The 26,519-nt window shown below is 46.3% G+C and overlaps 1 protein-coding gene across 1 annotated transcript in view; it reads left to right on the forward strand.

Moving 5' to 3' along the window:
- Positions 1 to 26,519, forward strand: part of znrf1 (zinc and ring finger 1) — a 30,134-nt gene continuing 3,615 nt past the window's right edge. Inside the window, exons 1-2 of the mRNA XM_035157910.2 lie at positions 1 to 933; positions 20,727 to 20,822. Of these exons, the coding sequence (XP_035013801.1) occupies positions 537 to 933; positions 20,727 to 20,822 (493 nt within the window). The 5' untranslated portion in view covers positions 1 to 536. The remainder of the gene's footprint in view (positions 934 to 20,726; positions 20,823 to 26,519) is intronic.

Consider the following 26,519-nt stretch of genomic DNA (forward strand, 5'->3'; position numbering starts at 1 on the left):
TGTAATCTCGTCGCGGCTCCGAGACGGACCGTGTTCCTGCGGCGGGCGCACCGAGCAACAGTTGTCACGATGTCTGCGAGCAGATGAGGCCGGAGCCGCGGAGCGATCACTGCGGCGCTGTCGAGCTCCGGGCTGCCGCGTCCCGCCTGCGATGATCCCGCCGTGCGCCTAACCGCCCGGGGGACGGCGAAGGGAGCCTGGTGAAGCCTCGCGTCTGCCCGACATTCCTCCGTCGCTCGATCGGCCACACGCCCGCGCACGCACCCGGCGGAGGCGAGGTTTCCGTCTGCGGGTGAATCCGGACGACCGGCGGGGGCTCATGCTCCGCTCCGCAGGGAAACGGGCTGTTGCGTCTGCGGAGAGTTGACGAGCCTGCGGAGACACGCGGACAGACAGACAGGCAGGAGGCCGAGAGACAGACAGGGAGCGAGGGGAGGGGGCCACAGCCTGGTTCGGCTCTCTCGACCCGCAGCGGATCGAGCCGAGCCCCCTCCTGTTTCCGCCCAGAGCCGCCACCCAGTCGTCCCCCGCTTTGGATGGGGGGAAAGCAGAGCACGGCGGGGCGGCCCCGGGGCGCTTTCCCCGGTGTCTCCACGGATGACAGCGCGGTGCCACCCTCGGCCCACTTCGGCCACTACCGGCCGAGCGGCACGATGGGCCTGCGGAGCCGCTCGGTGAGCTCCGTCGCCGGGATGGGCATCGACCACAGCCCCGCCGTGCCCTTCGGCTTCTACACCCCCAGAGGGACGGACTCGGACCGGGCCGGAGGGGGGTCAGGGGGCACCACAGCCGCCCCCCACCACGGCACCGGGTACCAGGACTCTGGGGGAGGAGGGCACCACACGGACGGGGTTCTCTATCTGGGGTCCCGGGGGTCGCTGGCTGACACCTTGCCCCTGCACATCGCACCCCGCTGGTTCAGCGCGCACAGCGGTAAGGACACATGCACACTAACACACATCTGGACATGCACACTAACACACATCTGCACATGCACACACACATGCACACGCCCTTCAGCCTGATTTTGTTGACACTGGAGGATTAATCATCACAGGAAACCACACACACACACACACACACACACACATGCAGTCCACGCACATCGGCTCCTCCTCCGCCCACACGCACGCACACCTTGTTTACCTGCAGGTGGGAGAGACACCAATGCAGTGCCATTAAATGTCAGTGCTGTGAAGGGACGTGCAGCTCAGGCCTGAGGATGCAGAGAAACAAACAGCAGGAGAACAGAGAGAATAGGCGCCTGCAGGCTTAAAACACAGGCTGACATGCATGTGTGTGTGTGACTGAGGAGGGTCACACACACACACACACACACACACACACACACACACACACACACTGAGAGATGCAGGGGCCTTGGGCAGCTCTCCCACATGTAATACTTGACATTATTCTGCAGGTAAATGCCTGAAATTGAAAATATTGACTCCTACAGCTTCGGCTAAAAGACAAAAAGGTGCTTTTAAAAGCATCCATTTGGTCAAACGCTCCCCCGACGGTGCTATTAATAGGTGGTTTCATCAACCGAGAGAAGTGCTGTTGCTCTGCGTGGGGAGGGGTGGCCGTTTGGGTTTGGTGAACATAACGTCGCAGGGTGTTGCTTCGTGTTGACTGTGGCCGCCGCTGCACCGTCTGCATAGGTCATTCCTTGTTGTGTGAAATGACAGTAATAAGCCTGTTGCCAAATCTGGGTCTGAGTCAATTAGCCCTGCGATTAGTGAGGAGCGAGCGAGGGAGGGAGGGAGGGAGGTGAGGCAGGACGGGGGAGGAGGGTTTCGAGGTTTGTCAGTGATGGATGATGACGATTCTGTGGCTGAACCGATGAGATATGATGCACTTTGCTGTCGCTGCAGGGAAACCGTGGACGCATGCACGTCGACACATGCACACACATGTTGACACGCACGTAAACAAATCCTTCACCACATGGCCACAGCTGGTTCGCTTCCAACTGCATCCACAGGAACACACGCACAGACACTCGGCAACAAAGTCCTTGAGGAAGATTAGACACACTCCTCTTTCTCTCTCACACACTCACACTCACACACACTCACACTCACATGCACATGCACATGCACATGCACAGCGAGCCAGGTCCCCAGGCTCTCATTACTAAAGCCCTGACCGGCTCACAGCAGGAGAATAGCAAGTTGGATATCAACATCTCGGCTGTTTTTCTCTTGCCTACATTGCCTAGCGACTCTGCTGTGCGTTCATATCAGTGGGAGGAGATAACAGGGCTGGGTCGGGGGAAGTGGGGGCGTCTGCAGAGGAAAACCGAGGAAGATGCACACGTCAGAAACAGAGGCTGCAGATTTGGGCCTCGAGGGAAATGGTCAAAGTACAGGAAAACGCCACAATGTCCATAATCTCCACGAACACATTCTACATGTGAACGTGCAGAATCTGAGTAGATTTTGCAGATGGAAGCTTCTGGTTTTCGTTTCAGGTTTGACTCAATCTCGTTTTCAAACAGGCTTTGGCGGCGCTGGTAAACAGTTTGTGTCCGAATGCATCGGCCCATCTGCATTTTAGTTTATCTATACAAGTAGCTGTGAAAAGATAGCAGGCAAAATGTCGTCTGCAGCTAGAACACCTACAGAAAGTATCACTGTTTGTGTTATTAGTGGAGAAACGTTCGACTCCTGTGAGAAAGGAAACCAGTCGGACTTTAAACATGGAGAACAGAAGATGGAGTCTCGGCCCTGATGTCTGCTGTCTGCACGGGAAGGCCCCAAAACATCGGCCTTGGCGCCCAGAGGTTTATTTATTGTCAGATGACAGACGATGGGCTCAGAGATAATAACGTCCAAGTCTAAATCCTCTCCCACAGTGATTACCATAAGGGTGTGGTCAGCAGAAAAGGTGAAGCTGGTGGCGGCCATGTTGCAGAGGTCAAAGCAGCAATAACAGGAGGGTAAAAAGATGGGAGACATGTTTAAATGATCAAAACCACAGTGATGAATCGTGTGTTTTGGAGGCTGCCGCTGAGAGAGGGTGCACACCTCAGCCTCGGGCAAGATCACATAAGAAAGATTGACAGCCCATCAAGTGGAATTGCAGGAGCAGACGGCGAGGACCTGACAGTCTGAGCGGGGGAAAGGGCAGGGCCGACAACAGCTTCAATCTGTTATATCCGTTCTTTCCTCTCGGTGACGGGATGCGTGTGCAGACGAGGGCGGAGGCAGATACAGCGAGCTACAGCCTCGGGTATCTGATGAGGGTCGCTCTCTCCGACATGTCACAGCTTTAATGCTCCAGGAAAAGATCGCAGCGGATTGTGCGCAGTTTAATTTGTCAAGAACTGACGCGGAGATCTGGATGTTTCTGATCTCAATACATGTCTATGTGATATGGTGATAGTGCTCTTCTAGTTTGTTTGTTTCTTAGCAGAATTACGCAAAATTACTAAACAGATTTCCACCAAATTTGGGTGGAACTCCCATGATCCTTCGCTGCTTCACGACGTCAACAAACCAAGTCCTTTTGCTGTTGTTTGATCGAGAGACTCCTGGTGGCTGGAGTTTGTGAAGAAGTATAAACGAGCTCCCCCTTGGTCCATATTCCACCAAGTTCTAAGAAAATCTGTTAGTTTGTGTGTGATCTTGCTGACAGACAGAAAAACGGACAAACAACAATGGAAACATAACATTGGTGAAGGTAATACATCATATAGCTGATCAGAACACTTCTTTATTTCTATAAGAACTAACTCATGTGTTGGGATGTCGGGTCTTCGTGGAGGTTTGTGCCCGTCTGTGCCATTCCAGCTAAAAATGGGTTTTTCCGGTGGTGAATGAGATTCTGCTGGAAACTGCACAACAATAGCAATGAGTCAGAAAAAACCAAACTCAGAGTCCCCATTTATTTCTGTGAGAGCACTGCTTTGGCTCAGCGGGGTGCCGCTGCATGAAAGCACATGCAGTCTGTCAAGTTCATCCTGGTTTAAGCTGCAGTGAAGAGCTTCGTCATCTGGGAATTCAGTCTGTCCGTGTTCGCTCTCTCGCGCCTTTCACAGCAAACTGTGTACATATCTTTTACTGTCACTCTCCCAACGTGTTCTCGTGATGGTACGCGTGTCAAGCGTCTGCCTGCGATGAGAACGGTTTGTGAAATGCACATCAGAGACCAGGTCAAATGTCAAAGAGAACATGTGTAATGAAGGTTCTCTCACGCTCGATATGAACATCCTCCTGATGTGAAAACAAGTCTGCTGCATAAAACATGAGACCTTCTGACTGTTTCGTTGAGTTTTAGAGATTTAATTCTGCGTTCAGGGAGATTTGGGCGTTTGGAGAGTTACTCAGTCTGATGTTTTACCTTTTGAAAGACAAATTCATCAAAGAAACTGAAGTGAGGGGCTTTGAAGGAGCAGTCACATGTTGCTTTGTGGTGCTTTTGCTTGTGTTGTGCAGTGTAAACAGCAGCCAGATCGAATCACGTTGACATAGTCTGGAGAGACGCGGCAGAAGCAGCTGATGTGTTCATCATGGACGTGGACTTTATTTTCGGTTTACTTCCTTTAAGCGAACAGTACACGTTAGCAAGAAAGACGTCTATGCTGCGTATCCCGGTTGGGAAACTCTTACTGGTTGTTGTTATGATGATCGTGTCAGACATGACCATCGTCAGGCGTCGAAGCAACGTGTGAGGGCTCTGTAATATGGTTCCTGTTTTATACCATCCTGGATCCGCCCGTTTATCTGGTTTATCTTCATCACCCTCACACTCACCCCTCCACAAAGTCTGATGGAAATCGATTCCACAGTTTTTGCATAATCTTTTTAACAAACAAACGCACACTGATGAAAACATGAGGCTCCATGGCAGAGTGGATGTTGATGTAGAGAAGGACAAATATTCACGTACACACACACACACACACACACACACACACCATTCTCAGAAGATGTTCCTTCACACACTGAAACACCTTCCGGATGTGGATGTATGCTAATCAGACAAACTACAGGTGCCCCTCCCACTGTTTGCCCTTTTCAAGGCAAAGTCCAATGGCGTGTGTGTGTGTGTGTGTGTGTGTGTGTGTGTGTGTGTGTGTGTGTGTGTGTGTGTGTGTGTGTGTGTGTGTGTGTGTGTGTGTGTGTTGATGAACATCCATTTAGACGTTAAGAGATGCATTTACCAGGCTAATATTAATCATGACATGAACCAGTAAGAGCTTTTACAAATGCCTTGAGATTGCATCTTCTCAATCCTCCCCCCCCCACACACACACATAGAGAGCAGTAGAAGCCGAGTGGCCCCCTCCTCTCACCCAAAAGGTCGTGGGGGTCAGATGAGCCTCGCTGGGGGCGGATTATCGGTTGCAGCTTGATTCAGGAACACGAACGTGTGCGAGGATTTAACGTTCCTCCGTGTTCCGGCACCAGCTTCATTTTGGATCCCGTCACTTCACCGCCGCTGACAGAACATATTGCTGAGTGCGTCTGTGTGTGTCAGACCTCGGGGAGGAAGTGTTGTCGAACACAGCGTCGTGTCTGCAGGTTGTGTTCAGAAACAAGCAGCGCAGTTTGACTGATGGACGGATTTGAATCATTGCTGTAACTCCGATGATCTGATTATTACATTTAAACTGTTAGAAAGACGTAGGTTTCAACGTATTATTTCAGGTGAGTGAGAAGATAATTGGATATAAAATGTGACGAAGAATTTAAAGCAGATTCCTTGTGAGTTTAGCAGCAACTATATATTTATATGTAGTTATTTCAGACTTTTGAAGATAAATCTGTGCAAACCTGAAGATTCTTCTCCTTCTGGGTAAAAGTAAAACACTTTATGTCGATTTAATTCACTAGAAATTATATCAATCAATAAAATATGTTTCCTTTTAGTGGAAGAGAAATCAGATCGCAGACAGAAGTTTTTACTTCTACCTTTTATTCATTAGATTTGATTTGGTCACTCTGGAGCAGCAGAACAATCTATAAGCACACCACAGGGGGACGGAGCGGGTTGTTCGCTAAGGAGGTCGGCGGTTCGATTCCCAGTCTTCCCCACATGACAAATAGGTTCTTATCGAAAAAGGGCTGCCCATAGATGTACTGTGTTTGTGAATGACAAACACTTTGAGTGGTCATCAAGACTAGAGAAGCTCTATATAAATACAGAGCTTTTATCATCTCATATAAAACCTCTTAGCAAACACAAAGCTACATCAGCACATTTTTCTTATTCAGCAGGATTATGACGGATTCACAGAACCTGGTGGAAGGATGCGGTTTGGGTCTTCTGTGTGTACCACTCTACTTCTTCATCCTGCGATGTGTCTGTCACTCGCTCGCGGTGAATCTCCTGCTGCGTTCTCACATTGACTCATCGGAGGTTTCACTAGAGGGCTGGCAGGAGGAACGCTGACATCACTCAAGACGTCAGGATATTATCCGGAGCTCCGGAGCAATCCCTGTGCACGTGCATGCACAGTGTACGTTAGTGTCGTTTTCAGACGGGGATTAAAACTGATACAGAACCAAAACACGTGTGTGGACAGAAACAGTTTAATGAAAACACAGTGTATAGATGTAGATGAGTTACTGAGAGGAACTGATCCAAATGCCTAAAAAAACAGGAGCTTAATCTGATGAATTCTCTTTTGTTGACGACCCCTTCACGTCCCTGTGTGTTTAGCCTGATGAGCAATAGCTCAGTAGAAGACACATGCTCACAATCAGACTTTATAACATTGGATCAGTTGATTTCGTGCTTTTATTTCATCGTAGCCATGAAACGAGCGGACGTAAAGATAAACTGTGCCTCAGTTCCCTTCAGTAGAGAGAATGAAATAAGTCTTCTGCTCTGCCTCTGCTTGCATCATCAGATTTAGGATTTGGGTCGATTAAAATTTTTTTTAAAAAGAGCCTTTCCACCAGATACAGATTATTGAGAAGTGATGGCGTCCATACTCTGACATATAGGCTGCACACGGGGACGAGGCCGGAAATCTGTGTTTGTTTAAGCGCAGAAATAAATCAGCACAGATCCTCCCACGTGCACCGCAACAGCACACACACACACACACACACAAAGTAAACAAGTAAAAAAAAATAAAAATACTGATGCATAGCGAGCGCGGGCCACACGGGGACACGCAGGCGTAATTAGAACGAGTCCCGTCCACGCGGTCGGCGTCGTGGCTTCATTTCACAGCCGAGGGTTTCAGGAACACGGGGATTGGGGGAACATCTGTGCCGCTGAACTGTCTGGTTGCAGGATTCGTGAATATAGGTCAGCACTGCAATTTATTTCTGTTTCCTCTGCCTCTATCTCTCTGACACACACACACACACACATATATATATATATATGCACACACACATACACTCCCCATCTTTGCCTGTCTCTTTCCTCCCTGTTAACTCAGTGCAGTGCACACACAGAGGAGGCATATGAGGACACGCACATCCACACTCTGCATACATACGAGGGTAGAATGAGATGATGGGAGTGAGGTTGGGAGATGGGCTTTTGTTGCTGTGACAACCACATAGCTGCCTATCGCTGCTGTTCCTCTCGATGTGCACGCGCTCTCACGCGCACGCTTCCCCTCACCTTGGCGATTGTTGCCTCAGCCGCACTGTTCCCTTCCCGACAGACGAGAACTATTTACACGTGCGTTTGCAGGAAAAGAAAAGGAGGGGGGAGCTTGAGGTCAGGAAAGAAAGTGACGGGGAGAGAGGGGAAACGATTAGAGGTGTGACAGACGTGTCTTTTGGGGGGTTAGCGTTATCTGAACTGGTCCCTGGAGAGCGTTCAGTCATCTGAAAGCTATAAAGGGTGAGCTATCAAAGGTTGCATCACTCCTGTGGCTAAATGTCAACACCATATGCACTGTAATTGCAACGGACCGGCCAATTAGGAGCAGCCGCGGCCGTCGGTGGGCATGGCGACCGTTGCTATGGTCAGCGTCTAGATGTCGTCAGGGCGAAGTAAAGAGACTTTCTGAGGAGCAACATGTGACTGAGCTGACTGGGAGCAGGAGACGCTGTGACAGGGCCTCCCAGTTTGAGAGCGAGGCCCTGTCACATTCACATCTGGATGCTGGGCAGAGGGTTGGGGTTACAGGGTTTTGCTCAAGGGCACCACAGTATTCACATTTATCAACCAGATCTAACAGTGCCAGGCTGGGTATCGAACCAGCGACCTACCAGTCACAAGCGCCTGTGTCTTGAGGTGAAATGCTCCATGAATTCTTGTTGGTTTTTCCACTTCTGTGGGTAAGTCAGAGGGTTTCCTGCGTTTCCATGAACAGATCAACAGAGACGAGCACAAACTTCTGAACATATCTGATACATGTGGCAGAAATGATTTGATTAATTGTTTTTATCAAATCTATAAACAATTGTGACGATATATCAGCCTCATTGAATTCCTTGTGGAGGTTTGTTCTCCACTGAGTCACTGATGTGGAGCTCGTTTCTGTTTTAAAACAGCTTCTTTAAATGAAAACACATTATTATGGATGTAGCCCTGGATTATAGTTTTAAATTGATCCACAAATGTCTCCATGTGTGTGTGTTGAAGTTGTGCACAGTTGTGTTCATGGTGTTGTGTAACCAATGTCCCTGTTTTCTCTGGAGAAAACGTCTCTGAGGGTCTGACTGAGCGTCCAGAGACAAACCTACTGATTTAACCTGCGGTGACGCTGCGTCGCTCGGGCCCGAAGCTCAGGATCACTCTGCTGCCTTCGAGCTGCAGCCCCGTCCCTTCTCTTTCGCCGTATAATTATACATCTCTCCCTCCCTCCCTCCCTCCCTCTCTCGCTTCACCTCTCCCCTCCTCCTCTTCCTCTCACCTTCATCCAAGGTCACGTTACCTCCCTGTGTGACAAAACAAAACAAAAGACACTCTCCTCACTTTTCTGTTTCTGTCAGCTCGCTCCTCTCTACTCCCCCGACATCCATCCTCTCCTCCGTCTCTCCATCTCCCTCGTCTATTTTCTCTCTTGTTCTTTCCTGTTCCCATGGAAACTTCTGGTCTTTCCGGGAAGGTGAGGAGGGACTGTTGGCGAGAGTTGCCTTTAGTTGTTGTAAGCTGTGATGTAATCGAGCCAACAGTTCCCTGGGCCGCTGTTTATGGTCATGACAGTGGTGGGCTGCTGCCGATCAGGCTTCCTCCTGTCTGGCACAGAAAGGTGTGTGTGTGTGTGTGTGTGTGTGTGTGTGTGTGGGTGTGTGTGTGTGTGATACAAATAGTGCATGGCTGTTTATGTATTGCTTTATTCGTGGAGCTTGTGCAACTCCTGCTGCCACATTATCAAGTTGGAGAAAACAAGATGGAGGAAGCTGTTCGTAGTGAAAAGCAAAGACTGTAAATAAAAAAATGAAAATAAAGATGGATGGACGACGAGTCTCTACTTCCAAAATTGAAGCCATAATATCTTAAATATTGTTGCCGCCATTTTGCGTTCTCGGAGTGATCGTGGGGTGGAGCCGTGACATCAAGGGCCCCGAGTGCTCGACCAATCAGGAGCTTTCAATCTGTTTCATATGATGAAATAACTCATTCAAACCGAACATGAACACTTGATCAGTGTGATTAAAGTCAGGAGATCACTAAAGTCACTAGGGTTCATCCTCTGGGGCCCATGAATGAACCAAACATCATCATCCATGTGATAAGTTGTTGGGATATTGGAGGAATGACGGACGTTGTCATCCACTGAGCGTTTCCTGTTTGGGATTAAGAACGGGGGAATCCTTCCTCCTTTGCCAGAGCCAGAAAAACAGCGACAAGCATAATGGGCCTGACACACTTTTTAACAGCATATTCTATTTTGAAAAATAAAGGTGCCCTGTTTAATTTAACGATGAGATAAAATACAACATATGCACATTTCATAACCAGATGCAGCCTCTTATTTTGTTTCAATAAGACTCATCCACTCCTCGTAGTCTGTGTGATAATTACATTTTAATAACATATTATGGTTAATAATAATGTATGGGACTGGAAATTAACGATATATTTGGTCTCTTCTCATCTGTTAATATACAGATACGTCCTGGTGTCTCTGTTTCTCACTAACTGATTCACTTCATCCAGTCTTTGGTTATTCTTAGAGAATCCGTTTCACTACTCAACACAAAGACTCTCCTGCTCCTCTCACCTCCTCTGCGTCCTCGCGCCCGGCTGCTTCTGCAGCGTGACGAGCCGCGTTGCTCTCAGACTCCATCTGTAGTATTAATGGTGTCCTCTCTCCGTCTCCTCCTCGACGATCTGCCTGCCTGACACCACCCGCCTGGAGTGCCTCTGTGTGTTCAATCTCCGCCTTCAGTCTGCCACGCCACAGAGCCGAGGTCCCAGAGTGGCTTTGTTGTGCTTCTGCAGTAGAATCTCTGCCTTCAGCCTGTCTGCCATGGAGCTGAGTGTGTGTCTGTGCGTGTCTGTGTGTGTGTGTGTGTGTGTGTGTGTGTGTGTGTGTGTGTGTGTGTGTGTGTGTGTGTGTGTGTGTGTGTGTGTGTGTGTGTGTGTGTGTGTGTGTGTGTGTGTGTGTGTGTGTGTGTGTGCACGTCTCCAACTGGATCGGTTTCCAGCTTCCCCTCCACAGAGTTGAAAACTTCTAGCCTGGCATCACCGGACCAATTCACAGACGTAACAGAACCTGCAGCCTCTCGTTGGGTTTTCATTTCCAAGCTGCTCCCTGACTCTTGTTGGATCTCTGAGCCCATTGGCTGTTGACTGACATCAGCCTCAAAGTTAATATCCGGGGCCAAGATTCCATCTTTAATTTACCTGAAACTCCAACGTTTCTTCACATAAAACACACACAGTGATGCTCTGTAGGTGTTTTAGGTGCAGACACTTTGGATAATAACAGCTATGAATACAGATAAATTAAAAAGATCACAGCTGATGTATTTCTGTGTGTGTTCCACTTCTTTTTCTCTCCACACGGACTGTTTACCTACAGATTCTGAATATTCACAATAAGAATAATTGTTGTTCTGTTTCTAAACTAAAACAACACTCAAGCCTTTTTCAGACATGAACTCTGGAAAATGTCCAGAAGATTGGGTCTGGATATTCTCTGGAGTTTTCCTTTCACACACGAGGAACGCAGCAGGAGGTTGTTGGGGTCGGAAACTTTCTCACAACAGCAGGAAAATCTCCAAAGGGAGTTCACGTGAGGGTAGAGCGGCAGGAGGCAGGAGGCAGGAGGCAGGACGCGACGTAGACTCTGCTCTGGGAATCACATGTTGTTTAATCTCCTGACTCAGACATTTGTGTTGTCACACTGAACGTCTCAAGAGAATCTCTGGAAGATGTGTGGAGTTCAGTTCGTGTCTGAAAGCAGCTGAATACTGGATATGAGGACTTAACGTGTTTCTGTGGAACTTTCACAACCACTTATTGGAGACAACACAGAAACATGTTGGCCTGACTTGGACATTTTCACATTCAGGCCTTTTGGATAATTTCAGGAAATGTCCAGACTTCAGTGCATTTCAGAAAGCAGCTTCACCGCCTCATTTTCCTCACGTCACCCTGACTCCCCCCCCCCCTCACACCACTTGGTGCCCCCTCCGGTGCTCAGTCCCATAATTCAGCTTCACTCCCTCCATGTTTTTATTCTCAGTATTCTCCCTCCTCCTCCACCATCGCTCCCCTGTGCACTCTGTGTTTTACCGTCAACTTTCTGTCTCGCCCTCCTCTTTTCTCAGCTTTACTGCCCCCCTCTGCCCTCTCCTCCTTCTCACTTCTGCACCGTAAAGTCGACGGCCCGATGATTCATCTCTCCCTCGGCCCCCGCACTGTTGTGATCCTCATTTTACGGCACAGTTAAAGCAGTCTCCCCCCGTCCTCCTCCTCCGACGTCTGTCTGTCTTGTCCTCTGCATCTATTGACACCGATCCACCAAGTGTCCACTGTTGATACAGATAACGTTCAGGAGTGAAAACAATGCCCGAGCCTTCGTCTTCTCAGTAATTAATATTCTGCGGATATTTTATGTGAGGTTTGAATACAGTCCGGACTTTACAGTGCTATTGATTGGATCTGGGAGAGTTGTTTGTGCAGCCATTACGCTCCCAGGCTCCGGTGTGATTTAAACCGGCTCCTCTTGATGACCGTGGCTATCTGCAGTCCAGCCGTCCCCTCCTGGACATTATTCATCATTACGAGACAGGCTGATCCATGTTTTAATTATACTGTCTGCTGCAGTATTGCTGTGTCTCACAGTCATTCACTGCGTACAAGTGCTTTTACTAAAGACTAGTTGAGGTGTTGTTCCGTACGACTGAAGATAAAGGATCCGTCAATGTGAGACTTAATGAATGAGTCGGTGTTTGCTGACTGATTCCTCTCCCTCTGATTTAAAGCAACACGTCGTACGAGCATTGGCCTCTGCAGCCACACGGGATGATTAACTGTGTTTTCATGTTCAGGAGACAAAACCTTTCAATCTGTCAATACAACTGAACTGGGGACATTACCCATGATCCTCGGCTCCCTGAAGCAAAAGAGCTGAAGAAAAGAAAAACACCAAACATCTGCTTATTGTCCATATTCTGGAAAAATTGACCTTAACAAAGGTAAAGACTTTTCAGTTGTTTTGACTGATCTACTGAGTCAAAGCTCAGAAGCGAAGGGGTGAGGTTAACTCAGTTCATTGCAATCTGCAACCTCACCACTAGAGGCCACTAAATCCTCCACACCTCTTATAATCAGAGGCTTCAACTGAAACCCAGGGCACAACAAGTCCATGAAGCGCTGGACATTATAAATAAAAAGATAATATAACATTAGATTGAACATATCAAATATCTTTGGTCTGGATTAACCTGGTTTCTTTACCAAATAAATACCGATGACTGAGCTTGAACTTGATTGAACAAAACACAATAAAATCCTCATCGTGTGCTTCACCGTCCGATTTATCGTCTGCAGCCTCTGTTCCCTCTGCCGAGCGACCTTTAGGTAATTAAGAGTTGTTAAGTAACGACCAGCGATTATTGCAGAACAAGCCCTGACAAGGTGACTCCAGAGCCCTGAAGGGATTTTTATCACAGCCCACATCTTACTTGCTTTTACCAAAAAACCCCCAGAGGCAAAGACCAGCATCTTTCGTGAATCATCTCAGGATCAATATAAATCAAACTGTCGGTTTGTTTTCGACCCTTTGCTCCCCATTCTCTCTCTGCACATTTCACTCTGTCCCCGAAAAGGCTCCAAAATATCCGTGTTCCAAGGAAGAATCTAAATGAATCATTTTGAATCAGAACAAATGAAGACGTCACATATCGTCTGATTTCTTACACAAATCTATCAGGCTTATTTTAAACTTAAATATTGCTGCTGTCAACATTCAACGATTGAATGTATTAGATTGAATGTGGCTACATGCTTATGGTCGTATACGATTCCAGAGGATTGAGAGATGAACGGCTCGCTGCTGTCAGATCAGATAAATGATCCAGAGTCTCTGTTACTGGACGACGACGGAGATCAAACTCTACGGATTATTTCTCGATCAAAAAACAGGCAAGGTTAGGGTTGTTCGATAACGATATTCAAATAAATGTAAATAAAGAACAGAGTTGCAGTTTGCTGGAAGGTGAATTTTCTTCCTCTCTTGTTTTTTGTGCTAATTACACAAATCATCGACATGTGTTTGTCCTGAGGATTAAATCAATATCGATCTCCTCGTCCGATTTGACAGGAAACAGTAAGACTGAACCTTTAAAGACAAATATGGCCGCTCTTCTCCTGCTGAGCCACAGCTACTGTGCAGACATTTCATAGCTGATGTAACCGGTGCTGTTTATCTGTGGCTCCTCTTCCTCGTGACAGACACTTAATGGCGTTGCCCGGGCACAAGTGTCTTTGTTATTCCCAGGTCTTCATCGGTGGACAGGTAATCTGGCCGCGCTGACTCAGGGGCTCGGCGCGGCCAGGCTGCCACGGCTTGATGAAATATGCATCGGCCAGAGATTGAGTTGACTGACCTCACCTGTAAAGTGTGTGTGTGTGTGTGTGTGTGTGTGTGTGTGTGTGTGTGTGTGTGTGTGTGTGTGTGTGTGTGTGTGTGTGTGTGTGTGTGTGTGTGTGTGTGTGTGTGTGTGTGTGTGTGTGTGTGTGTGTGCAGGGGGTGACAAGAATAAGTCTCCGTGGGACCATTTGATAGCACTTTCATCTCCGACTGTGTGACAGCTCCATCTATTCAGCCTCCATCACTGTTATCGCTTGGTCATGCAAGGTTTGCGTTCGTGGGCGGAATAATTTAATTTCGCCAAACAAGATGTTGTGTTTTGGTTTATTTTTACTCTTATTTCACTGGGAGACTTCCACAAACTACAATTTGCAACCGTTGTGAAGCACTTAATAGATGTTGTGTCATTTTACTACCTTTTATCAACATGTCGTCACCAAACAGGCAAGAAAAGAAGAACATACAAAAAGCAGAATGACTCGTGGTTCCAGGATAAGTTTCCACGTACGTTATGATATTCTTTAAGCAAACAACAACAAGCTAACAGATATTCTTCATTAGCATTAGTTTATTATCAGGGCCTCTCTTTACCTTTTGAAGCTTCTCTGATCAGCACAACTCTTTATTGTGAACATTATATTTATTTTTCTTTCATTTGAATCCCAATTTAGTGAAACATAAATATGTTTAAGGCTATATTAGTATATATTTAACTGTATAAGCAGCCAGTACTTGGCCACTACTCCAAAATATGTCAGGATTTTGACTGATAAAATCAATTTAAGAAAAATTGGATTATTGTAAATTAGAACTACAGCTGTGTGTTTATTATTACTTTTGCCACACCAGAGTTCTTTCTGAGTATTTTCCATCTTAGTGGTGATTGAAGGGACCAGATTTCCTCCTGTTGATATTCACCAGAGCTCCCAGTCTTCTGACAGTCGCCGACTGACAGAGACATTTTCAACAATCCAATCTGCTGCTGGAAAAATCCAAGAACAAAGATTTATGACGGTGATCTGCCAAAGTAAATGTTATATTTGTTTCTTCTTTAAATACTGTGATTCGTGCTCATCACCTTCAGAAAAATCACATGCACTTATCTTACTGTCATTTGTTTCGGCCAAAGCTATCGGTGAAACATGAATATCTGCATATTGTTGGAGGTATTTCATGCAAATCCTCTCATTTTAAACACATCACAGTTGTTTTTCTACAGTGTTTGTAAAGTAATCCTCATTAAAATGTGACCAATCAGATGTGGCCGCTGACCACGTGGTCGTCCTCCTGACAGAAAACATCATTTGGTAAAACACCATCATCCCAGTGAGGAGCCAGCTGCAGGAGAATCGGAACTGGAACCTGACGACTGATTTAGCATTTGAGTGATTCTCCAGCTTTGATCCCCCGCCCCCACTCACTGAATGTTAATTATTGTAGCACCGCAGCTCGCTGGCTTTTCTGTGAAACTTTGATTCGCTGATGTTTCCCCTGATTAAAACATCCCAGAGGTTTGACCGACAACAGGATAACACAACATTCACTTCAGTCCTGGCACCTGCAGCCACTACAGAAGACAAACAGAATCAAATGAGCTGCATTTTAAAAATTGAAATGCATAAATAATGTGGATGAATCCCGCTCATACCTGAAGGCAGTTTCTCTGTCACTAAATGGGTTCGATGCATAACTTTGCCTTTTTTCTTAACTTTTCTTTTAGGAATATATGATTAATATATACAGTTCACAACAAAACCAAGTGAACATCGCCAACATTTTCTCTTATTTAAAGTCTTTATTGCAATTTCAAAATGTCAGCGTCTCACAGATGAGTTGCAGCTTTGCAGTAATGACACACGAGAGTTACTGGTTGTAAATAATTAGTAACAGATCATCGTGTGTAGCAGCTTGTGTGTGTGATGCAACCTGATGCGTTAATCTCATTAATAAACACTTGTGTTATAGCCGGTCGGAGGAAACCAGGTCTCAGCCGTGCTTCTCCTCATGTACATGTAACAGAGGAGATCTGCTCTTGTTGCAGCTGTCTACACATCCTCGTGCTTTACTCCCGGTGAACACGCGTAAACACGACCTGACGTGTATTTTTAGCTTTCAAGTGTTTGAGTGCTGCCAAAACTCGGGTGACCTTCCGAGTGCCTGAATGCATTTTGTCTAGACACAAAGCGCTGAGGCCTCTGCTGCTGCTCCGGCTACATGTGTGTAGACGTGATGTAAGTTTGATCGCGGGGCTGCAGGACACTGGAATGTTACACAAACGTCTCACAGTCGTCATGCGAACGCTCAAACAAGCACTCCGGGCCAGCAGGTGGTGATAAAGTCTACGTCACCGATCCATTAAATACCAGAGAACATTGCGACTGTGCTTAGTGATCTTAGGTCCAACTAACTTTGAGCGAGGAAGACACATGCACATGCTGCTAACTCGTTATTAGACCGAGCAGCGGAAACCAAACGTGGACAAACACGCCATCGTGGCTGTTGTTCCTGGCACCTGCTCGTCACACAAACCGTGGGCATGTGTGACGTAAAAACAAAATCCACACAAGTTGTAACTTAAAACGCTGTTTGTGTGTTGATGAGACGAAAAAAACTAGTTTTGCATGATATCTATATGAATGTGGACTGGGTCTTACTGGGAAAGCAGGGTTTGAGAGTTCATTATCAGAAATGCTAAAGAGCAGAACAAAAGCATAAATCCAGTCTCCTGTTCCCCCCCCCCCATACGTCTCCACTGAGTTGTAAACAACAGAATTCTGTGTATTTCCAATTAAACTTTAAAACGCGTCTCCTCAGCAGCAGCCGGTGAGACGTCAGTCCGGGAGAAGCTGACCTCACCTGCACTCCACGGCCGGGACAGTCCGGAAATGATTTGAGAGAAATTTGCCAATTCGACATAAAGCAGATCCTCAAGGGTGTAGTGCACAGGACAACTGTCACAAATACACACACACACACACACACGTTCGTACGCATCAACACACATCCAGATATACAGGCAGCAATATAATTAAGTTACGATCTTGTCCTATGATTTACTTTTGTCCCTATGTGACCTCCTGCGCTCCCTGAATATGAAATGTCCTCAAGGATTTGTGGTGCTCGGCTAAGCTGAAGCCAAACGCAAACACACACACACACACACACACACACGCACACATCTCCGTGCTGGACCGTGTATCACAAACTGTCGTTTCTCCTCGAATGCCTGAACTGTCTCACCTTCCTCGTGCACGTCTTTCTCACTCATTTCCTTCATCTCTCTGCTCGTCCCTATGGAGCATCTGTAAATAGCAGCCGAGGGAAAAGTGGGTCAGCTGCCACGTGCAAAGAGGGGGCTGTGTGTGTGTGTGTGTGTGTGTGTGTGTGTGTGTGTGTGTGTGTGTGTGTGTGTGTGTGAGACCAAACAAGTGCACGTCTGTAGCACAGATTTTGAATCCTTAAATGAAATGTTGTGTAACATTGCAACATGACAGATGATCCTGTTTACAGCCAAACACATTTTAAACTGTTTGAAACATGACGTCTTTATTATTATTATTATTTGGGGCCCGAGCACCGACGGTGGGAGGCCCTCTTGAAAGTGTAAGGGTTTTTCTTATTATTATTATTTGCCATTTTGGCCTCAAGTAATTTGAAGTGGGCGTGGCAAAATGGCTCAACAGCGCCACCTACGGAAAACCCCCTCAGTTAGCTTCCACCGATCCTAACGAAAGTGAGGACACTGGTGTATCATGACCAGATGCACAAATCAGTCTCTCAGTGCATTATGGAAAACACAACAGGAAGCCCGCCAGTTATATTTTTTTATATATATATGTTTTTTTTCATTTTTCGTTTTTTCTAGGAACAGTACAACAGCAGTGCGGCTTTTTTGTGCCACTTTGTATATATGTATATATATACAAAGTGGCACAAAAAAGGCGTTATGTCGGAGCGTTATGGAAACACGCAACAGGAAGTCGCCTATTTTCGACGTTACACGTTCGACGATCAACTTTAAATGACGTCATCTCAACAACACGGAGATTTTTAGTTTTTGACCTGAACAGATCGGTCTGTGCGTAGTGATACTGACAGCGCTGCACGTGATGGCGTGGAATGTAGTGCGTGATTAGTGGCCGTGGTTCGGAGCCGTTTCTCCCGGTCCCCCTCCGCGGCATAATCAGTACAACAACAGTACAACACTACCATCTGCTGGACAAATGCGGAAACTGTAGAAACAGTCTGTCACAGCGCCACCTACTGGCGACAGGAAGTGACATGTTTTATACTTTGATGAACTGCTCCTGGCTGCTTAACAATAAACAGCTCAAATGAGCTGAGACACGTCATTGGACCATGGTCAGAATCGTGACATTTCCTCAAACCTGTAAACATTGAGGTGCGGTGAAGGTTCATCCTTCGCCAAAGGAGACGATGTTGTCATAACTCCACTGTGCATCGTCCTATCACCACCAAACTTCTGTCTCATGATTATAGTCCAAGCCTCAATTACTTTTCTTTGTCATAATGATAAAGATAAAGAATCACTGACAACTACTGCTTATTATATCTATCATGGATTCTTCCCATATCAGTAGTTGTGGTAAAAGACGTGTGTATGAAGCTGTCAGTGGATCGAGGTTTAAAAAGCTGAGGCTTGTTTGAGTTTGAGTTTTTCCCTGTTTGTGCCATAACTTGATTTGTGTGACGAGTAAACTCAGAGTCAGTTCTGTAAACCCGAGCACCTGCTCCAGCACATCTGTGGAGCTACTCTGATTGGAGCGCTCCTCCGTCGCACAGCGGTCGAACTGGCCTCATGTGGCCCAGCGGTTGATCTGATTATCTGTTATGTGTTAAACCAATATAGTCTAATCGAGTGCATGCAAACAGCACATGAGGGGAGGAGTGACACAGACGCAGCGAGCACAACAACAGAGAGGACACGAGTGCTGAAACCTGCAGGGACCGAGGTTCTAAAGCAAACCACAGGCGTTTAGTTAATGAGCAAATATCTTTAATGTCTGTCTGAGAAGTTACTGCAATGAAAGAAGGGATCCAGATGTGTTGGCTTCATTACACACACACACACACACACACTGGCCCTTTTTGATCGCTGTATAATTTAATTTTATTGAACTAATTGCTTTGTTAATTAATGTCTTGTGAAAGAATATATAGACCGATTTTATAATATTCTTCTTCTTTCTGCTGCTTTTCATTCAAGATTTTTTAGATTTTGTGTGTTTGCATTTAAATTGTTTTGTTTGTTCCATGAATTAAATTAACTTATAAATTAAATTAATTAAATTAAATCTCGGCGAACAAAAGTCAAAAGCTATGTTGATATGTTGACATCTTCCACTTGAATCTTTGTTACAACTTTATAAAAGCAGGATTTCTTCATGGTCCAGTCAGAGCTAATGAGAAGCTCGAGCAGAGTAATTAGCTGCTCACGTCTCCTCTGGACTCGGAGAGGAAAGCGTCCAGGGAAACACACGCAGAGAGTTTTCACTCGGCCGTGACGAACCACTTAACCACTTGAAAAATCGAATGTGACCTTTTGAAGTATGGATGTGTGTTTTCCATCAGTTCTGAAGCAGAGTTAAAGTGTAATTACTGTATGAACGCACACGTAGAATCCACTGAATACACAACATAAAGATCTACAAGCCCCCCCCACACACACACACATCAACGTGCACTGATTTCCATTTCAAACTATTTCCTCGGTTGAAGCATTTTCTTTATTGTGTGGACGCTGTTTGTTCATCTAATCATCGGTCCGACCTTTAGCTGGTGTGAAATGCAGCAGTTACACTTCTTAACGCTCCGGGAGCTTTCTCAGAATCCTGGGGAATCGAGAGGGGGGGGGTGTAAAGTGATTCAATGCCTCGAACCACATCGGACACAGGTTCTCTTTTATTTAGAGTGTAATGGATTTTTATTTAAATCTGTTAAGGTCAGAGCGGACCTGCTTTTAAAGTCAATGAAATGTAAAACATCCAGAACATTAAGTAGCTCAGCCTTTAAAACACAGATCTGTGTTGGAGACGGGGGGGGGGGGGCACCCAGTTTATCATGGCTGGTCATCAGGTTGGATCCAGGTCCCCTGAAGAAAAACACTGAAGTGGTGAGTTGGTATTTTACCATCGAGGCTCCTGCAGACTTCAGATCATCCTCAGAAGATGAGTATCATCTGATCTGAGGCACTTTTGACCTTTTTCTTTTCTGGAAGCACGTCTATAAAACGTGTTCCTATTTGTGAGGCAGGTTTCAATGAAGGGACTTTAGTGGAGTAAGTGACGAGGACCAGGTTCACGGGGAACTCGCATGACTGTGGCTTCAAACTTTATTCACTTGGAATGGGGCGAGGTCACGAGTCGCCCATGAACTGCAACAAAATTCTGTGGCTTTGTTTCGCTTGTTTGATAAAACTTAAACATTTCAGGCGGTGATGCAGACACATAACTTTTAAAAACAGGTCGTTCAAAGACACCAGGTGACTACTTGCAGGTAACAGGAAGTAGAAAAGTAAGTGGGTTGGAGGGGAAAAGGAAAACAGGTGGAAACAGGAAGTACAGGGACCCCTGGTGGTCAGGTGGAGTGTGACAGGGGGGCAGTAAACAGCGTCCTGCTGTCAGCTCGGTGACAGAAACTATCACAGATCATGATTTGAGTCGATACTTGTTTCTTTCACACTCATCTTTATATCAGCTTTCTTCAATGATGTGTTTTCTTGTGTCCTTCCCAGGATTCAAGTGTCCTGTCTGCTCCAAGTCTGTGGCGTCCAATGAAATGGAAGTTCACTTCATCATGTGTCTAAGCAAGCCTCGCCTCTCCTATAACGGTAAGAACTTCTCTCCAGACCTTTTCTTTATGTGACAGATCCTGGTCTTTGGAAGGAGAACCCAGGCTATAAATACTGAATTGATTTTGGCTCTGGCCCTGGTCATATTTATTGGTCTCCACAGTCTGTTGTGCCAAGTCTCCTGTTTCTGCTGCTGTGCTGATAAATATTCATGACGAGACGGTGGCCCCACAGACCCCCGGTGCTGTTGAGCTACTCCTCCCAAAACATGATGAATATGAATGAGAGGAACGAGGAAGAAATCATGAAAATTAATAGAACGAGTTAACACAACCTCGATCAACACGTGGTGTAACAAACAACATCTTTTCTGTTGTTTCATGAGATGTTAGTGGTTCCGTGTGAGGCAGGAAACTACAGGTCAAGTCTGAGGGTGAAGCACAGACTCAGAAGTACGAATTCTCCTGTTTCATGGAGGAAAGAGGTTTAAACTCTAAGTTACATTCATGTCCTGAAGGTCTTGACTGTGTCACATGAGTCGAAGCTCGTCCAGAGGTCAGAGGTCAGAGGAGCTGGGATCCAGTGTTTTACATCTGGAGGGAAGGATTTTAACGTGGATATTCCTGACTGGTTCTTCTGTGTTGTCTCCAACTAACGCTTTCACACCTTGGTCCGGACATTCAGACTTTTCAGGTGAAGGTGTGAAAGGTTCCTCGGACCACGGTCTAGACCACCGGACCAAAACTTAGTCCGACCAAAAGAGGAGTTCTGGGTCCAGATCAATGTTAAATGCTCCTTAATTTCTAGTCTTGATGAGCAATCAAAGCTCTAAAATGCCATTTACACCCACATTCAGTGAGTGCATCTATGTGCGGTACTTTCTCTAACACACACACACACACACACACACACACACACTGCACACACACACACACACACACACACAGTCACATAGCTGTTGGAAGTGAGGAGGAATCAGGAGAGAACAACATTTACCGCCGTGCACAATAAAAAGAAAGTGATGTGATTTAAATTAGAGTCTGTTTGGTGCTCGGACTCCTCGTGATGTCATCGAGGTTGGAAGAGGGTGTGGATTGGTGTAAATAATCCAGGTTGAGGGGACCTTGAAAACACGCCCACTTCAGACGCCGTCTACAAACCAATCAGAGTCAACTATAGGTAGACTCCGCCCACGTAGGTGATGACGCCAGGACGTATGTAAATTCTTTAGTCCCTAAATTACAACGTGAAACCAGAACTAACAGATCAGATGAAGCTATGGACCAAACACGTGAAGCTTCAGACTCTGGTTGTTCCCCTGTGGACTGAGTCCGGATGCTGAGTGAAGCTCGTGCAGACACAAACTGAGGCCAAACACCTGAACTCATAATTGGAGAAAATGGATCTAAATTGGGTGAGTGTGCATCTCCCGCTAAGCTCATCCAATTAGTGAAATATCTGTCATATGGTGCTGCTGCCAAACACAGTCAGACGGAGGATTTCCTGCTGCTGCCGAGGCTGCGTGGTTCAGGCCGGACGCTGAAGTCGTTCTTCTGTTCCCACATGAGAACTGAATGCCATCATCTACAGAGGCTGATTTACCACAGTGAGGATAATTAAATAATATGTTTTTGTCCTTTTAAAGGAGTTCAATTAACTTGATATCTTCCAAACTTAAAGTGCCGTTAGTTTGAACTTGCGTTTGTATTGTAAATTGCGCTCTTGTTTACTTGCGGACTGTCTTTTTCTTGCATTATTGCCACCTACAGGTCAGTTGAGCACTATGGCAACATTTGCTGTGATGTGAATGCATCATAAGCAACACACACATTGTGTTCTTGTGTAAATAAAGATGGACGACATGACAGCTCCTCAAAGTGAAGCCACAGCATCTTGTGGCTGCTGTAAAGGCCGTAAACCGCCTCTTCAGTGTGAGCAGACGGGACCAAACTGAAAGTTACACGTTAAATGACGAGCTCACGGAGCAGGCTCACGATCTTCTTCTCTGGTATTTGATGGATTGTTGATGTAGACTTTATTGCCCCCTACAGGCTCGGCAGGCGTCACAAACGCTACGAGCAAAAGGTTTTGTGTTAATAAGACACAAATGATACTGGGTGAGGTTATCACGAGGACGTCACTGTGGGTGGAGCTTTGCATATATTACCAAACTGAAGGTCAGCTCTCGTCCTGATTAGAGACAGGAAATCCTCATAATATAAATATTATCTTTCATTTGTACGATTTACATCTGTTTTTATTGTCGGTTCAGTCGAACCTAAAACGGGACGTGTAGTGATGCTGCGAGTTGTCGCTGACGTGTCGGTTCTTATTGTTTCCCCGTGTCCACACTGATGTATTACTAATGTTACTGCTGCAGACGCACTCTCGACCTCCCTGCCATTCATTGCCTTCAGCATGTTTTAATTATGGCCTGTGCAGCCGCTCCTGGTGCTGTGTGGAAACACATGATTGACAGCAGCCGTGTCTATTCACTGCCCCTAGCAGCCCGTTGATTGACAGCTACTAGTTCGACTCACAACCGTGTACATGTGCGTCTGATCCGGAGCCTGAAGGTCACCTTGTCGTCCGTGTGTGTGTGTGTGTGTGTGTGTTTGTGCACTCAGGACAGTAGCGTCGTGTTTCTGATGATTATGACAATGTAACCACACTAAAGAGGGCAGGGGGGGGTTGTCCTCTGTCCTCTGTCCTCTCGGCCCCACAAGGCCAATGCATTTAAACAATAATGTAAGTTCGAAGCCTGCAGCTGAATTCCGAGCGAGTGGAGGGAAGATTGAAAGACGGACAGAGAGAGGAGAGTGAAGCTGTCTTCAGGAAGATGGGATCCAGAGTGATGGAGTGGCCCGATGGCTGATAATGGATGAGAGGAGAGAGGGTAAAAGGAGAACGACTCCCATAATTCCTCTTGCCTCTTTCCCCCCCCCACTGCTCTGTCTGTCTTGTCACTCTTTATTTCCAGCAAATTACTCCCCTTTCATCCTCCCTCTGTCCCCCGTTCCTCCGGGGGTCCGTCCGTCTGACTGCCTCTGTTCCCGCTGTGTAATCTCCGGAGCTTCTTCCCTCCCTCTCCCTGTCCCTCGTTCTCTCTGCTCTGATTTTTTTATTTTTTTTTGCGACCCACAAAACAGGCCGAGCTGCAGCTTATCTCGTTCCCCAGCATGCGCGGGCGTCTATTGTCAATCACCTGGGGCCGACTGACTGGTGCACACCGACACATCGCTGAGCGTTTAACACACAATAGGTGCACAAAATGTAATCAGACACTTAAAGGACTGCAATGACTTTGTGGGATTCCAGCTCAGGCAATCGGCTGCTTTGACGATCCTGCTGCAACGCCTCCTGCTGGCGGATGGCGTCCCTGCAGTGAGTTGAGGTAATGAATGAATGCAGCTAAGTACAGAGAGGTCGTCCGCTCCAGAGTCCACGTGATGACCTGAAACTGGGGCAGTGGTTCAGCTTCCGGCTCAGCACTGACCCGACGTCAAGACAATGCTGGAGCGTCCTCGAGTGACCCGACAGCCAAAGTCCAGACTTAAACCCTCTAGAACATCTGTGGAGAGACCTGAAGATTCACAGATGCTTCTCATCCTATCTGACGGGGAGTAAGAGGATTGGCCTGATGTGCAAAGCTCATTGAGGCTTATACCAGAAGATTGTAATTGTTGTCAAAGGGGCTTCGACAGAGGAGAGACAGAGTCCGGGTCTGAACACTTTTGCAAATGAGAGACTCATAAACCTGTGGTGATGTCGGTTGCAGTTTTTTTGAGAAAAGCTTAAACAAACAAAGAACTTCATACTTGACACTGAAAGAGTTTATAGACAATAACAACTATAAGAGTCATTCTCTCAGTGTACATGAAAATAAACAGAAAATACAGATACAGAGTCGCTGAGATGCGTCGTTGCGATCGATGACGTCACTTCCCAACGTTCGTACGTCACATGTCCACATTGCACCAAATCCACTCCTGCACTTTCGGCAACACACCTGCCAAGTGTCAAGCAGATCAGATGGACGGTTTTTGGGGAAAACATATTTACAGAGATTCCTCCCATTATATGGTAATATTTTATCATCATATCAATTCTTAAAGCTTCAATATCCAGGTTGTAGAAATCATCTGTGTGAAGCCTCAGTTTGACAACTTGTTCAGCACCATCTTGTTTTTTTGAAACCAGAAGTAACCATATTTGGAGGAGCAGGGGGTGGAGCCTGGATGAGCGATCAATGCACCCATTGGACGGTACTAGCTGTCATTCTCACTGGTATCCACCCCCCAACACATCTGGTGCTTTATGGTCTATTCGACATTTTCTCATAGACTTCTATAGAAACAACCAGTGGAGTCGCCCCCTGCTGGTCAGTGCACGAGGTGGTGAGAAGCACGTGAGGGTTGCAGGTAGCAGCACATGACTGACCACTGGATCTTTTCTGGGCTTTGACATTGCATGATGATATTTTAATGCCCCCCCGCTAAATATAGCCCTGCACACAGGGGGCCTGAGACACACACAGAAGTCAGGAGGCTGGAATTAGAGACAGAAAATCAAAGAACGAGGCATTTTGTGCAGTTTTACCTCTGGAGTCCTCGGGTCACTCCGGGACACAAAGAGAGACATAAACGTGTCCTGATTCAGAAACACAGCGACACGTCCAGCTCCTAACCGATGAGAAGGAGCCGGATGCCAAATGTCTGTTGGCAAGTCGGCCGTCGAGAGAGACGACTGAAAGTCAAGAGGGAAACGGGGCCAGGTGAGAAGAGAGCTCATGATTCAGAGACCTGAGCAGAGTCACTCGTCTTACATCTCAGTTCCTCTGATTCACGGGCCACATGTCGAGTCACTTAAAGGACTGGAGGTGTGGCGCAGCTTTAATGGGACTGTTGGTTTGTAACCAGGATTAAACCAAACAACCAATAAACTGGGTGGAAGTTGAGGCTCAGGGAAGAATCCACTGAATTCTGGTGCAGGTCTGAATCCCAGAGCAGATCCAGGATCCTGGTCGTGGATCTTGAACCGACTTTCTGCTCCACTTTCAAATACATATTTCAGCCTCTTGACGACACCTGCAGACCTGAGCCGTCGTTCACAGAAATAACTCGGACAGTTTTAATGCAATTTGAATTGTAAGGGGTTAAAGGTCAAGGTCACGGCATGACACCCAAGTTTTTGCTAATGCATAATACATTTAAAGCTCATATACATACACTGGAATCGTCTTTACTTCAGATAAAGGTTGTATTAATAACTATTTAAAAAAAATGCAGTATTGAATATATGATTAGAATAAGTATAAATATATTCTGTCTTCATTTTGTCCATTTTATAACTTTTAACTTGTGATACTTAAACATTTTAGAGTGCAGCACATAGTGAATATTTAGGAGCAGCATGCAGCGGGTGCACCGTCTCTCTGAGTGCGGTTCTTGTTAAACATTTAGTGAAGCACATTATGTTTCAACTTATATTCTGCATTGACCTCGTTTCAGCTTCTGCAAACTGGATTTCAGGTCACACGCTGGTTCACACAAGACTTTTTAAAGTAAGAATAAAATCCTACAGCTGTGAAATACAGTGGAAGTGGACGGAGGTTGGTGAGAAGACGAGTTTCACTCTCTGACGCGAGGACTTTACTCAGATGACCTCATTTTTTAAAACATTTTACGAGACTCTTCACTTGATTATGAAAACTTGGATCAGATGTTGACTTTAGAT

Source organism: Hippoglossus stenolepis, chromosome 5, assembly GCF_022539355.2.
Source record: "Hippoglossus stenolepis isolate QCI-W04-F060 chromosome 5, HSTE1.2, whole genome shotgun sequence".
NCBI classification, from domain to species: domain Eukaryota; kingdom Metazoa; phylum Chordata; class Actinopteri; order Pleuronectiformes; family Pleuronectidae; genus Hippoglossus; species Hippoglossus stenolepis.